At 39.3% G+C, this 15,557-nt stretch overlaps 1 protein-coding gene and 1 long non-coding RNA gene across 4 annotated transcripts in view; one reads left to right on the top strand and one right to left on the bottom strand.

Moving 5' to 3' along the window:
* The window catches only part of ITGA8 (integrin subunit alpha 8), a 212,455-nt gene that overhangs the window by 102,067 nt on the left and 94,831 nt on the right, over window positions 1-15,557 (top strand). For all 3 annotated transcript variants that reach the window (XM_507671.8, XM_054660790.2, XM_016962719.3), the window contains exons 14-15: window positions 7,490-7,535; window positions 10,285-10,392. In XM_507671.8, coding sequence (XP_507671.2) covers window positions 7,490-7,535; window positions 10,285-10,392 — 154 coding nt within the window. The remainder of the gene's footprint in view (window positions 1-7,489; window positions 7,536-10,284; window positions 10,393-15,557) is intronic.
* On the bottom strand, window positions 7,801-15,451 carry LOC129136250 (uncharacterized). Its single transcript, XR_008537716.1, has 3 exons — window positions 15,374-15,451; window positions 9,613-9,791; window positions 7,801-8,091 (listed from the first exon to the last, which is right to left on the bottom strand). It is a non-coding gene; the product is annotated as an uncharacterized LOC129136250 (long non-coding RNA).

Here is a 15,557-nt window from a genome sequence, read left to right as displayed (position 1 = left end):
AGTAAAAAAATGAACTCCTGGAACACACAACATTGTGAATGAATCTCAAATGCACCGAGCTGAGTGCAAGAAGCTAGACCCAAAAGGCTGTATGGCTCCATTTATATGACGTTCTGGAAAATAGATTAGTGGAGTCCAGGGGTTAGGAGACAGGTCAGGCTTGGCTACAAAACAGCATGGGTGACATTTGGGCATGATGGGACTGTTATCTGTCTTGTTGTGGAAGTGGTTACAGGTCTGGGTGCATTTATCAAAGCTCTTAGCTCTGCTTACTAAAAAGGATGAAATTTATCATAATAAAATGTATCTTTATTTATTTATTTTTATATCTATTTATTTATTGAGATGGAGTCTCACTCTGCCACCCTGGCTGGAGTGCAGTGCTGCAGTCTCGGCTCACTGCAACCTCCACCTCCTGGGTTCAAGCGATTCCCCTGCCTCAGCCTCCTGAGTAGCTGGGATTAAAGGCAACTGCCACCACACCAGGCTAATTTTTGTATTTTTTGTAGAGACGGGGTTTTGCCCTGTTGGTCAGGCAGGTCTTGAACTCCTGACCTCAAGTGATCCACCCACCTCAGCCTTTCAAAGTGCTGGGATTACAGGCGTGAGCTACTATGCCTGGCCATATCTTTAATTTTTTTTAAAGGCTTAAGGAGAGAATAAAAACAGCATGTAGTTGTGCACCTAGAAGGCAGTGTAAAAAGGAACCCAGTGTGGGTTCAGGAGCCAGACTGCCTGGGTTTAAACTTTGGTCCTGTGACTTTACTGTATTCGGGCTCTGTACCTCATTTTTCTCATTCTAAGATGGGGATAATAAAAGTATCTTTCTCATAGGATTGTTGTAGCACTTAAAGGAGGCAATTATATTTAAAACGTTTAGAATATTAGCTTTTCTTAATCTATCTTTACACAACTGTCCAACATATCCTCAGGATAAATTCCTAGAAGTAGAAACTAGGTCAGCGGTACACATAGTCATACATATCAACAAACTGCCTTCCATGAAAATAATGCTAATTTATACTCCCTCAAACAGCCTATAAGCGTACCTCTGCTCTCTAACCAACACCGCCTAGTACTAATCTTTTCCAATTCACAAGGTTAAAAAATGATATATCTATGTTCCTTTCATTTGGATTTCTTTGATGACTAGTAAGGTTGAAGTCTTTTCATATATTTATTAGTCACAGATATTTATTTTTATGTGAAATGGCTGTTTGTAATCTTTTTGAGAATGTTTATAGTTTTAATATTAATTTGTATGAATTTTTTACAGATTAGGCATAATAATCAATGTTAACTTTTTTTTTTTACCAAGTGCCAAACATTCTTCTAAACATTGAAAAATATTAACATTTAATCAGGCATATACATTATAAACATTTCACCCTGTTGCTTTTGTTTCTCTTTCAACCTTGCTCATGTGGTTTTTTTTGTTTTGTTTTGTTTTGGTTTGGTTTTTTTGCTATAAAAGTCATTTAGATTTTAAAATTCCTTTGTGATTTCTACATTTTTAGTCATGTTTAAGGAGGTCTTCCCTTTTGATTAATCATAATGTTTTTATACAACTATAAGATAGACACTTCCATGTTTCACATCTGTTTGGAAATTCCTGGTGGCCATTCTCATTGTCTGGAATTATTCTAAAATAGTAAATGTTTTTTAATTCCAGAAAAAGAAGATGTCCAATGGCATTTTTGGGAACAGATATAAACATCAGTGTATCTGTCAAGGAGATGAGAGTGAGAAGTGGGAAGAAGAAAGCAGGAAGAAGGTGACTTAGCTTAGGAAGTATAGGTGCTTGGGTGGCCACAGAGACTGCTCCCCTGAAATGATTCTGGGTGATTCTTTTTTGTTTTTTGTTTTGTTTTGTTTTGTTTGAGATGGAGTCTTGCTCTATCACCCAGGCTGCAATACAGTGGCATGATCTCGCTGACTGCAACCTCCACCTCCCGGGTTCAAGTGATTCTCCTGCCTCCACCTCCCAAGTAGCTGGGATTACAGGCGTGCGCCACCATGCCTGGCTAATTTCTGTATTTTCAGTAGAGACGGGGTTTCACCACATTGGCCAGGCTGGTCTCGAACTCCTGACCTCAGGGGATCTGCCTGCCTTGGCCTCCCAAATTGCTGGGATTACAGGCATGAGCCACCGTGCCCAGCTGTTGTTTTTTTAATGGGGTCTCACTATGTTTCCCAGGCTGGAGTGCAGTGGCGCCATCATAGCTCACCGCAATCTCAAACTCCTGGGCTCAAGCGAGCCTCCTACTTCAGCCTCTGAAGTAGCTGGGACTACAGGTTGTATACCACCATGCCTGACTGATTCTTTAATCTGATACTGTCAGCTCTTCCTCATCTTCCCCTTTGGCCTGACCGTTCCCTAGGAGGGGTCCACTCTCCCTCCCTTCACTGTTTCCTGCCCACCTAATCCAAACCTCAGATCCACACTCAAAACAAAGCTGATGTTTTCAAATAGAACTTCTTCCAACACTAAAATTTCTTTCCCAAATTAGTGAAATCAGACTCTGCAAACCAAGCACCACTTTAAAGGTTTGGCTCTTCTTCCTCATTTAAAAATAACGATTTGCAAGAAATAAAATACAAAACATAGGTGTAATGCATCTCCTATGACCTCACATTTTTAGGGTTTTTTTTTCTTGCCAACTGATCCTGCATTCATGCCAATGTCCCCTTTTTGTTTCCTTAAAAGTACTCAGTTGTTCCATCAAAAGCCAAAAAGAAAATAAACTATGTTTCTCAGGCAATGTGAGGCAATAGCAAAGGCCTCCAGCAGTTTGGGAACAGTTTTTGATTGAAAGGAAAAACCCAATTTTAATTGTCAGTTATTTCCTCCAGGAAAAAAAAAAAAAAAAAAGCCAGCTTAAGTGTCTATGTATAGAGAAAGGCAAAGTTTTTTATTTGTTTGTTTTCAATTTGCCCTTAAGGCATTTATAGAAAGGAAGTAAACATAGATAATGGTATCAGACCCGTTATCTCAAAGTAAGGGAGAAAAAAATGTTCCAAGTGTTATAAATTCAAATACCAGCCCCGTAACTACTTTGTCTCTAGATTAACATTTAAATTCCTAAGCACAGAATTATGCAATATCTTAAAATATTATTTCTGAGTATTATTTAAATATTATTTCACGTGCACACATAAATATACACACTCCAGCATAAATATAAATGTATGTGTATATAAATAGAACAGATATATAACAGATACGCTGCATACACAAACTTCTATACTTATGTGTGTATAGATGGAAGCAGTGTAGTGCTTTCCAAAACCAACCACATATTTTGAAAAGAGAAATTCATTCAAAACACAAACCAGCAAATCAGTTCTCCTCCCCTGGAGAGATCTGACAATTTTAAGGTCCCGAGCATAAGTACTTCTGGCTCTTTCTAGCAGGCATATTCCCAAGGTAGTGTCTCAAAGGCAAACATACTTTTGTGGTAGGTAACTGTTTTCTTTGCCTCTGAATAACTGTGACCACATTCTCATGAAGAAAATTGTGGCCTGTGTTGCCAGTTATTTTATTTTTCCAGAGTAGAAAAAATTCCCACCCGAAGGCACAGAAATTAAAGTTCCTAAAGGAAAAGCCCATGTCTCATTACCGTTGGGAGGGTGTCCCTCAAATTCTCACGTATAATGACAATCTAGTTGTGATGGAGACTTTATATTACTTTCTAGAATCTGGAACGTGTGTGTGTGTGTGTGTGTGTGTGTGTATCTCAACACCTTGAAGTATACATGCAAAACTCCAGCAGAATTTAGCTGCAGTTGACATTAGTCGGTTTTAATTGTTTCATTTTCTTCATCTCTAGTATCTTTAGTTTATTATTACATTATTACTTATGCTCCCTATTTAATCAGGCATTTATGAAGTCTCTGTTCTGCATCTGGCACTGTGCCTGGTAACATGCATGCAAAGGTTATTTCTTTCTTCATTTATTTCAACCCATACCATTCCATGAATATTTGGGGATGTGCAAACGTAAAGATTCCTGCCCTGGAAGGGCTTACAGTCTTATTTTCTTTGCCATTTCCGGAGAATCAATTCTTAAAATTCGCCTGTTATTTATAAAATGTCTAATCTTATTAAATAAATATTTCACCTTATTTGGGGCCAAGAACAAAGCACATAATTCATCGTGAATCAGTTTTCATAACAGAGCTCTCCTATCTGGTGTCATGTCAACAGATATGGATTCAGGCCAGGGCCACCTGTGTTACGCTTGTCTAAATATTGGAGTTTGTAATTACACAGGAAGAACAGAGCTCATGTTTCTTCAAATCGGTAGCTCTTTTTTTCTCTGATTTAGAAAAAAAAAAAGTACCAATCTGCTAGAAGAGACAATGTAACAGAAAGAATACATGTAAACATAATTGAAAAATTGAAATTCTGATAGAATTTATCATTATAATTTTAAAAACTGGTAAACTTAGAAACTTCGGCATCTGGCTTCAGAGATTTAAACCCTTACAAAAGAATGTTTTATTCCATGAGTCGTAGGTGGCCAAGGTGTAGCCCTTTGCTTAACGTGTTCTTTAAAGTCATGAATATGGAGCTCTTTAGATGACGTCTGTTCGACTTATTTGAACATCAGCATGCACATGTTTTTAAATATGGAGCTCTGGAGTCAAGTTCCAAGTCTAATAACTGAATCTGATTCTGTATCCATAAAACCTAAGACATCTGACAGTGGTTTTGACCTGGAGAACTTTCAGATCATTTTTTTTTTAAATTTTAACAAGTATTATTGTGTCTTAGGTTGGGTTGTCCCAGAGCAGGCATTAAGACAAAGATGAGAAAACAAGCAGTGCATTTAAGAAATCCTGAGAAATACTGGTAAAGGTAGAGAAGAGAGACATGGAAAAGAAGAATGCAATAAAGATCATCATCAAGCCAGTTGCCACTACGGGCAATCAGGGCCCAACCTGGCTGAGGAAAGCAAAGTCAAAGAATAGACCTCAGCTATCCCACTTGACTGATAAGGAAGCTGGGCCACTCACTTTCTAATTCCTACCTGTAACTGACTAAAAGCCATTCTCAGGGACACTAAGCCCTCAGGGGGAGAATCATCTGCAGTCTCTCTCTGTTCACATGTACGGTGTATCAGTCAGGGTTCTCTAGAGGGACAGAACTAATAGGATTGCTGAACATATAAAGGGGAGTTTATTAAGGAGTATTGACTCACACGATGACAAGGTGAGGTCCCACAATAGGCCGTCTGCAAGCTGAGGAGCTAGGAAGCCAGTCCGAGTCCCAAAGCTGAAGAGCTTGGAGTCTGATGTTCAAGGGCAGGAAGCATCCAGCATGGGAGAAAGATGGAGTCCAAAAGACTGAACCAGTCTAGTCTTTTGTCGTTCCTCTGCCTGCTTTTATTTTGGCCGTGCTGACAGGTGATCAGATGGTGCCCACCAGATTCAGGGTGGGTCGGCCTTTCCCAGTCCACTGACCCAAATGTTAATCTCCTTTGGCAACACCCTCACAGACACACCCATGAACAATACTTTGCATCCTTCAGTCTGATCAAGTTGACACTCAACATCACATGTGCAAAAGGTGAGTGCCAAAGGGAATATGGCTGTAAATCATTTTTCTGTACAAATTCTATTACACCAATTTAATTCCTGACGTAGTTTTCCATATGGAGTGGCCAAATAGGACCTCCCTCCACCTTTGTTTTTTGTTTTTCTATTTTCATTCGCGTTGTGCTAGAATTAACCAATTATAGTTTCAACTATTGTAAGTCTTCTTCTGTAGCACTTATTTCTACCAAGTCCAGTTTTCTTTTTCTTTTTTTAAATTTATTTTAGATTCAGGGGATACGTGTGTATGTTTGTCACATGAGTATATTGCATAAAGGGGTTTAGGCTTCTAGCATACTCATCACTCAGATATTGAACATTGGACTCCGTGGGTAATTCTTCATCCTTAATCTCCCTCCCTCCTTCCCCACCTTTGGAGTCCCCAGTGGCTATCATTACCATCTTTACATCTATGTGTACTCATTGTTTTAGCTCCCACTTATAAGTGAGAACATGCAATATTTGATTTTCTGTTTCTGAGTTCACTTAGGATAATGGCATCTAGTTCCATCCATGTTGCTGCAAAAGACATGATTTCATTCATTTTTATGGCTACATAATATTCCATGGTGTTTATATACGACATGTTCTTTATCCAATCCACTGTTGATGGACACTTAGGTTGGTTCCATGGAGGTCCAGTTTTCTTACATCTGAATTTTACTCTGCAGATTTAGCCATTGTCATTTTTATTTGTGTTTGATTGCTTCTACTAGGGACAGCCACTGTAAATGAGGTTAAGAAAAGCCCGCCGGGTGCAGTGGCTCATGCCTGTAATCCCAGCACTTTGGGAGGCGGAGGCGGGTGGATCATGAGGTCAGGAGATCGAGACCATCCTGGTTAACACGGTGAAACCCCGTCTCTACCAAAAAATACAAAAAATCAGCCAGGCGTTGTGGCAGGTGCCTGTAGTCCCAGCTACTTGGGAGGCTGAGGCAGGAGAATCACTTGAACCCTGGAGGTGGAGGTTTCAGTGAGCTGAGATTGCACCACTGCACTCCAGCCTAGGCGATGGAGCGAGACTCTGTCAAAAAAGAAAAAAAAAAAAAAAAGACAGTTTGACCTCTATGTTAGCCAATCACCTAAGTAATTGTGACCATTCCCCCTTACCTAGTCCAGGATTGCTCCACTGCAGTCACCCAGTTCCACCACTTACCTACTTGTGTGAATGTTAGGAAATTTACAGTTTAGCCTTCTTAAGTCTCAACTGACTCATTTGCAAAATTGTGCTAATAATAAAGACCTCCTACCTTCTTGTTAGGAATCATTCAAAGGAAATCCTTTAAAAGGACTCCTGGCATACAGTGCTGTTCCATGTGCTATTTATTAGGATTGCTGTTGTTATTTCAGATCATTATAGTATGTTAGTTATTTTATATACTACTGATTGCTTTGCCAAAAGTATACTCACCACCCATACTATTTGTAAAGAGCAAACCGTTGTGTCAAAATGACAATCAGAACGTTCCACTTCTGGGTTAATAACCCTTCCTCATAGGGTATTCACTGGTGAGAGTGATAACACGAAATGTGCAATGAGCCTGGTACCTAGCAGACACTAAGCAGCTGACTTTCCCCTTTTCCTTCCCTGGGTGTATATGCCTTGAACCTGGAGGATAGGAAAAGTGATGCGATGATGAGTTTCTAGAAATTGACCTTCCTAAGCACAGAAGGGTTTGAGATCCACTGATGGACGTTTTATTATGTTGGTTATAGTGAAGCTCCAACATCCTTTCCAAAATGCCTTAAGAAAGGTGTGATTTCTCTTCTAATTTTGTGGCTCTCGTACCATCAGCATGTAGGGGTATTCTATGTGCTACTTACGATTTTGGACTTAGTAAATTGTTTCTATACAATTCACGCATGTGTTCTGTGTTTTTGTCTTTTTAAGATTTGATTGTGGGTGCATTTGGAACAGGAAAAGTCGCTGTTTACAGGTATGTGGTTGGTAGTATTCTAATGTTTTTCTCATTGTTTCAAATACATTTTCTTGTTAGTTTCGCCTTAAAGAGAGCATTCCAACGATTTATTCTGGGGAATATTTAGATGATCTTTTTAAAGTCTAGAGGTATTTTTTGCTCTCACTCTTTCTTTCCTTTGCATTTTTACTCTCATACTGCATGACCAAACTTCCAGATTTTATGAACATAATGTTAAATAAGATATGAAATGAAGCAGATCTTATAAAATGACCCACTTTTTAGATGTTACTGAATTTGATTTATTCTCTTTGCTTTGGAAATGCATTGAAATGTTCACTTGTAAAGAAGGGGTGCAGGGTAGAAGAATGTTACTATTTATCCTGGCTTCTATAATCAAACTGGACACTAAGTTAGGGAATAGAACATTCCAAGAGTTGGTAGCCTCCAAAGGCAAGTATTGAAAACAGTTCAAATACAACAGCTATGGATTCCAAGCCTGGACATTCCATACACTGACTTATTTGTAATCTTGGGCAAGTTCTTATCACTTTCAGAGTTTCAGATTTCTGATCTGTAAAAGAAGGATAAAAACAACATTTATAAGGTTACCTTTGTTCAAAGCATTCAGTGAGAATATGCGTGTGGTGTACACAGAATAGTAACTGGGAGAGAGGTGGTGCTCAACTTTAGCTTCTTTAAAAAAAAAAGTTTTATGGCAGGACACGGTGCCTCATGCCTATAATCCCAGCACTTTGGGCGGCCGAGGTGGGTGGATCACTTGAGGTCAGGCGTTTGAGACTGGCCTAGCCAACATAGCAAAACTCCATCTCTACTTAAAATACAAAAATTAGCCGGACATGGTGGTACACGCCTGTAATCCCAGCTACTCGGGAGGCTGAGGCACGAGAATCACTTGAACCTGGGAGGTGGAGGTTGTAGTGAGCAGAGATTGTGCCACTGCACTCCAGCCTGGAAGACAGAGTGAGACTCCATCTCAAAAACAAACAAACAAACAAAAAAAGGTCATATGACTTATGAGAATTTAAGACACTAGGTCAGGATATCAAGACAAAAGGCCGAGGGCATAGCTGGGTGTACTAGGTGCATAGTGCTAACCTAGTCGGCTTCCAGAGATATTCTAAGGTTAAGTTTCCTCAAATAGGTAAGATTTCCTTCTTCGTCAGTCCCAAGACAAACTCAAAGAGGGTTGACTTGTACCAGCCATATCCCACTTAAGGTTCTAGAGAATCAGTCAAAACCCTCAAGGTGTCTGAAGTATGGGGCTTGGGTTTGCGGTGGCCATGGAGTGCACCACTCAGACCTGCTGGAGCAGAATGGGCACAGGGCTCAGCTGCTCCGCTTCCAATCCGCCACTTTCATGCCAAGGCCGTGTTTTCCATGAGCTGTTCCCAGCCAATTAGCGGACACAACAAGAATACAAATGTAGGCCTGTTTTTGCAAGACATGGAACTCCTCTCACGGGCAAATTTGGCTCAAGGACTCTCCATTGCCCAGGCCAGAACTTTGTTACCCAGTCCTCTGTCCTTCCCTTGATCCTTCCAGGGATCAGAACTCCCAGCCCCCTCCACTATCTCCCCACTTTTCCTCATAAGTGTTTGATCCCAGTACATCTCTTGCATATCTAGTTCCGTTTTATCACCTGCTTTTCCAAGGAGTGGAACTAACACAGTATTGAAAGCAAAATTATGTAACAAAATACAGAGAAGTGGCTTGAAGGAACTAAGGAGAAATCCCATCAGGCCCACTGCTTATTGTTTAAAGCAGTGCTGTAAACCCATTCAGCCCCAAGACACAGCCCTTCCTCTTGTTGGGGGGAAACTTATCCAACATGGCTTCATTTCTCCCTGTCATTTGAGGACTTTGGCTTCCAACGATCATATCTTGGAACTAAGCTTTAAAATCTGCTCTATTCCCTTCCCCCATGATTTATTAATACTTTTTTGTTTTGTTATCCTCATCTGGGTGGCTGGAATTGAGTTTACTTACACTCTGTCAGTCTCTCTCCTCAAATTTGGCTACGTATTAGAATCACCTGGAGAGTTTGTTTAAAATTCCAATGTCTGATCCTTACCCCATAAGTTCTGGTTCAGTTGGTGTGGCAGGGCCTGGGCATAGAATTTGTTTTAAAGCTCTTTAGGTGATTATGTTGTGCAGTCAGGATTGAGAACCACTTCTCTGGCTGATGTACAGAATTATTCTGCAAACCCGCCTTCGTGTATTTAGCTAAATTTGCAAAGCTCAGCTTGAAAACTGTCAACAGAAATTTAAAAATTATCAATGATAATTTGCAAACTTCAAGCACTCACACAATTAAAATTATCAATGAAAAGTTGCAAACTTCAAGTACTCACAAACACAAATTGTTGTAAGATGATGTATTTCATCAGATACGGATGTAGATATGCTAGCAGGTGGCAGAGCAATATTTCACAGCAATATTGCCATAATACTGGAGGCCCACTTCATAATGAAATTAGGTTGTGTACGCAACTTTGCTTGACAGACCCACAGCACTCTTTATTTGTATTTGTGTGCTTCCAGATGTGTTTTGAGGTAATTAGCTGAGTGTGATACCCAGCTGTTCATGCAGTGAGCAAAATTCTTGGGACAAATGCTGAGAACATTGGCAATGGCCTGTGGAGTATTCTGTCTACTACTGAGTTCAGTATGCAGTGAAGTGGGCTTCTGCCTGCCTATCACCCTTGTGTTTTATTCAAACAAACCCTGCATTTTCTCCCTGCAGAGCAAGACCGGTTGTGACTGTAGATGCCCAGCTTCTGCTGCACCCAATGATTATCAATCTTGAAAATAAAACTTGCCAGGTTCCAGACTCTATGACATCTGCTGCCTGGTGAGTTAGTCCGGTGCTTCTCAAACTCCAATGTGAATTCACATCACCTGGGTATCTTGTGAAAAATACAGATTTGGATTCAGTAAGTCTGGGGTAGGGCCTAGATTTTGCATTTCTCGAAAAAAGCTTCAAGAGATGCTGCTGCTGCTGGTCTGTGGCCCAAGTTTGAGTAGCAAGGAGTTAGTCTTTCAAGAGAACCTATGATATGATGCTGATCTTTGGCTATCGACTTACCATTCAAAGGCTACTTCTCTAATCTACAGGCTCTAGGTGAGATGAGAAGTATAAAAACATTTGGGGAAATTCCCAGTCAAACAAATCTTGGAGATAGCTCTTAGATTCTTGGTGTACTAAAATAAACACTAACCAAGGTAAAAATATAACAAAATACCTAGACTCTTACATTTTGGCATATGCTTATAGATACTGCTTTTCAAGCACATATAATGTCCTATTTATTTATTTATTTATTTATTGAGATGGAGTCTTGCTCTGTCACCCAGGCTGGAGGGCAGTGGCACAATCTTGGCTCACTGCAACCTCCACCTCCCAGGTCCAAGCGATTCTCATGTCTCAGCCTCCTGAGTAGCTGGAATTACAGGCACCCACCATCATTCCCAGCTAATTTTTGTATTTTTAGTAGAGACGGGGTTTCACTATGTTAGTCAGGCTGGTCTCGAACTCCTGACCTCAGGTGATCCACCTGCCTTGGCCTCCCAAAGTCCTGGGATTACAGGCGTGGGCCACCGTGCCCAGCCGATGTCCCATTTCTAACTAGTCAATTTACTGGGTTAATTTACTGGGTTTTCTATGCTGACAACAGATACCAGTTTTGTAACTTAGCATGCACAGCTAGACAGAAGGAACACATACAAGATTTTTGTGCCATAAGCTGTATTTTTGTGTCTGTCATTAAGAATAGCGATTGAATTATTCCTTTTGCTGGATGATGGAGGCTTTGCTTGTACTTTCAGAAGCTGGCTGATATGACTCCTGAAAGTGTTCCTTCTGAATTTTGTCAGCCATCTGGAGGGAGTACAAGATGGAACTTGACTATAACACAGTTCAAGAAAATACCACTGTTTCCCAATATGTAGGTCCTCAAGAGTTAGAAGTCACTATGTTGGTTAATACCTTCAGGGTATACCCTCTGAAAGATCAACAAATCCTTGGGGTGTTTAATATTTTGCCCTTATTTTTCAGGAGACGTGGTCTAACTCAGACAGTATTTTTGGTTTCTGAGAATGTCAGAATTGCAGAACTAACCACTCTTGACCCAGAGAAGTTATTTCCAGCCAGTTTTAACATGTTGTTGATGGCCTTTTGACAGGAGTTCATACTGGAGTCAAAGCTTTTGAGGGTGGAGGGTGGGGACTTAGAGGACCCTGAAGAATTCTTTGAAAAACATCCTATTGCTGGGAGCTGGGGAGTGTGGCGGGAGAGCATCCTCTTCTTTAACTGCTCTTGAAAAGAGTTGGAAAATGCCCTGGGCACATTTGGTTAAAACCATAAAATAGTATAATGAAAACCTGATCTGAGAAAATATGTCAGAGAGCCAGCGTTTATCCTTACCCATGCATGATTAAATGAACAATGAACTGTGAGAGTTGCTACTTGTTCATGAGTATTAAAACTTCAGTATTTCCCCCAAATAGGCTCATGTTCACACCTTCATAACAGAATGGACTTCTAGACTGAATTCCTTTAAGCACATGTGGTACACTCTGATATAGAATGCTGTTGTTTTGAACTAGATAATTGATTCTAAGGGTTTTTAGTTTAATGGATATTTGTATAAGACTGAAGTGTGTGTTTTTTTTTTTTTTTTTTTTTTTTAAACCAGATTAAGAGTTCTGTTTGGGGCTGGGCGCGGTGGCTCACGCCTGTAATCCCAGCACTTTGGGAGGCCAAGGCGGGCAGATCACGAGGTCAGGAGATCGAGACCATGGTGAAACCCTGTCTCTACTAAAAATACAAAAAATTAGCTGGGCGCGGTGGCGGGCACCTGTAGTCCCAGCTACTCGGGAGGCTGAGGCAGGAGAATGGCGTGAACCTGGGAGGCAGAGCTTGCAGTGAGCTGAGATGGCACCACTGAACTCCAGCCTGGGTGACAGAGCGAGACTCTGTCTCAAAAAAAAAAAAAAAAAAAAAAAGAGTTCTGTTTGGTTTTATGGAAAGAATACTACTTTTTAACAAGAAAATGTCTTTCTTTTCATGAGCCATTTTCTTACTGCATTTAATCATATTATTAAGATAAAGTGCAATTTGTTATGTGGACAAATGTATATCCCTTTACAATTATATTTGTTTCCATTGCATACATTTTTCTGGAAGAAGTCTTATTTTCACATGCTAAATTTGTGAATGGTGCCTAAGAGCCTCAGAAGACAGAAAGTTAACAGCTGGTTCAGTCTAGAATGTGTTTCTTTGATTCTCTTTTTTCTTTATTTTAGGAACTTAGCTTAGTTTTTCCAAAATGACTGAAAGGTCTCTGTTGATTTTCTCTGCTGTTATTTGTGTCTGTATTTGATATAACTTTATATCATACATCTGAAAACTATCACATAAACTCTACTTGGCAAATAGTTCTTCACTTCCATCGATGTGGATTTCTGTGTCTTTCAAACAGCGGTGTAGTTTTATAAAGTATCTATCTTTAATTGGTATTTCTAAGTTAGAAAAAGGGGGGAAAAAGCCAGCTCAACAAATATTAATATAACTGGTGACTAACCAATTATAAAAAGAAAAACTAGTGAAATACTTCATTTTAGAAATGTAAAAGTGAGTAACGACCCAGTTGTCCAACCTGATTAAAAAAACTTGTCAGATGTGAGTGACTGTGTGAAACCTGCTATTTGCTCTCACTGAAATAGGACTGAAAACTGATGAGAATGTAAAATGAATTGCTTTGTACTTTTAAATCGTGTTTCACATTTATCTCATTTTTCTCTTCATCATAGACAGCTGTGAGCACAGTCACAATGCAGAATCATTATTCCAACCGTGCTTGGGTTGGGACTAGCCTCAGAAGATCATGTAGTGTATCACCCTGCCTTCTGGCCATATCAAAAGCACTGTCCACAAACAGTTTAATTTAGAATTTATGTAATAAGGGACCTGGATTGATTTGATGGGTTTTTTGTTCTAATCAGACCTATTTAGACTAATGGGCCATACTGAAAATGACCAATATTTCTAGTTTGAAATTTTAATTCTAATTTAATAAAAGTTTACAGCTTTCCCTAATGACCCAAGTATACTTTGTAATTAGCTGTAGGCCTGCAAGTGATCCTAATTCTATGCTCCATATGACCTGTGATGTATGTGTGCTTATATATAATATAGTATGTTTTCCTAAATTCAGAATGAACACATCAGCCCACTACTATAAAATCTTGAAATTTTCTTTAGATCATAATGCAGAGTTTGAAAAATTATGACTTCACAGACTCTTTTCCACTAAAGTAATCTATGAACTGGCAGGTTTAGGTTGGAGTGCTATTATTGAGAATTCAGTACATTGTAGCAGTGATATTACACTTGTATGAAAAAAGTTAAAGTCATCCATTTGGTAATGATATTCAGAAAACAGAAAGAGAGAGCTAAGAAAGAAAAAGAGATTTATACTGACATGTAATTCATAAATAAATAGTAACCCTTTAGCTGATAATATCATTTATCAACTATATACCATCCCATAAGAAAAAAAAATGTTCATTTGTATAACTTTATTCCTTTTTAAAAATTTGTTATTGATTTTGAATTGTTTGTATTAAAAATACTGTATCTAAAATGATTTTAATGTATATATGTTGATAATTTCATTACAAATAGGAATTTATTTTATAAAAGCTAATGGCTTTGGTCTACACAGTTAATGGTGAATAGAAAAAAAGATCATTGGCTGATTTGAATATACACCCAAATACTTTCAACAAGGTTGGATACAGAAAAATTCTAATTTTGAAAGCCAGGCTTACTACAAAATTGAAAGATGTGATTAACTCTTCATCTTTCTTGAATAATTCTAATTGAAGCAGAAGCAAGTTGGAATCAGTGATTTCTCTGGGGAAGCGGAATAAACACTTGTAATAGCGTAGACATTTCAGGAAACTTTTGGCTTAATGGTATGTGGCAAATTATTTACCCTGAGGGGAGACATTGACTGAGGTCACGGCAGATAGATGAATCCCAGATGTGACACTTTTTCATTATATTTGACACAGGAAGCTGACACATAATTAAAGTATGATTGGGGATTATTTACTCCCTTTGAATTCAGTAGAAATATCCACATCATACTATAGTATTTTACAGGTAAAAGTTTATGACTGTCATTAAACCATACTTAAGTATTTTCTTATATTTTCACTTTCCTAGAAATGTGAAAAGGCCCCATCTCTAGTGATAGCTGTTAGGGCTTGGAATTTTTCAGGGAGAGGTGAGCACTTTCATTCAACAAAGGCAGCCAGGGAGTCAGTCGTCTCTCATTCCATCTGTAGCCACAGACCAAAGCCAAGTGCAGATCATCCTATAAGCCAGTGCAGACATTGCCTTGAATGGTAGTGATGGTGTATTCAAGGCACAACTCCAAAGTGTCTCTCATGGACATCTGCCCTCTCTTGATTGTCTTTATTCCTATATCATTGTGCCCACCTAGCTTGAGACAGCCATGCTAAACTTCCTGTTTTCTCTTTCTCCCCTCCCTCTTCTCGTCTCAACCTCCAGTCTTACCCCAACTGTAGCAAGGTTCTGCCAAATTTCATCTCCTTCCAAGCAGAGTGGGTGTTTTAAGTTAAGCATACCATGTGCTCCATGCTTCTGAAGATTAAATCTGCATTTTTTAGCATGACTTTCAAAGCCCTGTTCCTCACCGATCCACCAAGCCAGCCTTGCCTCCTACAACTTTGCCATCTTGCTCAGTGCCCCGACTACATTGAATTTCTTCAGTTTCCTCAAATGGGTCCAGATTCTTACTCACCTCCACATTTTACCTCTAGCTATCCTCTTGCTCTGCTGCCTAATTCTTCCCTCCCTGGCACATGGAAGATACTGACCTGTATTCATTGAATAAAAGCAACAAGTAATTGATTAATTGAGCAATTGATTAAATCAGTTAACCTCCTGTACTATTTTCCAGTATTACCTTCCATGTAATAATAATG

This window comes from Pan troglodytes, chromosome 8, assembly GCF_028858775.2.
Source record: "Pan troglodytes isolate AG18354 chromosome 8, NHGRI_mPanTro3-v2.0_pri, whole genome shotgun sequence".
In the NCBI taxonomy this organism is placed as follows: Eukaryota; Metazoa; Chordata; class Mammalia; order Primates; family Hominidae; genus Pan; species Pan troglodytes.
Note: the sequence above shows the minus strand (reverse complement) of the source record. Positions and strands in the feature narration are given on the sequence as shown.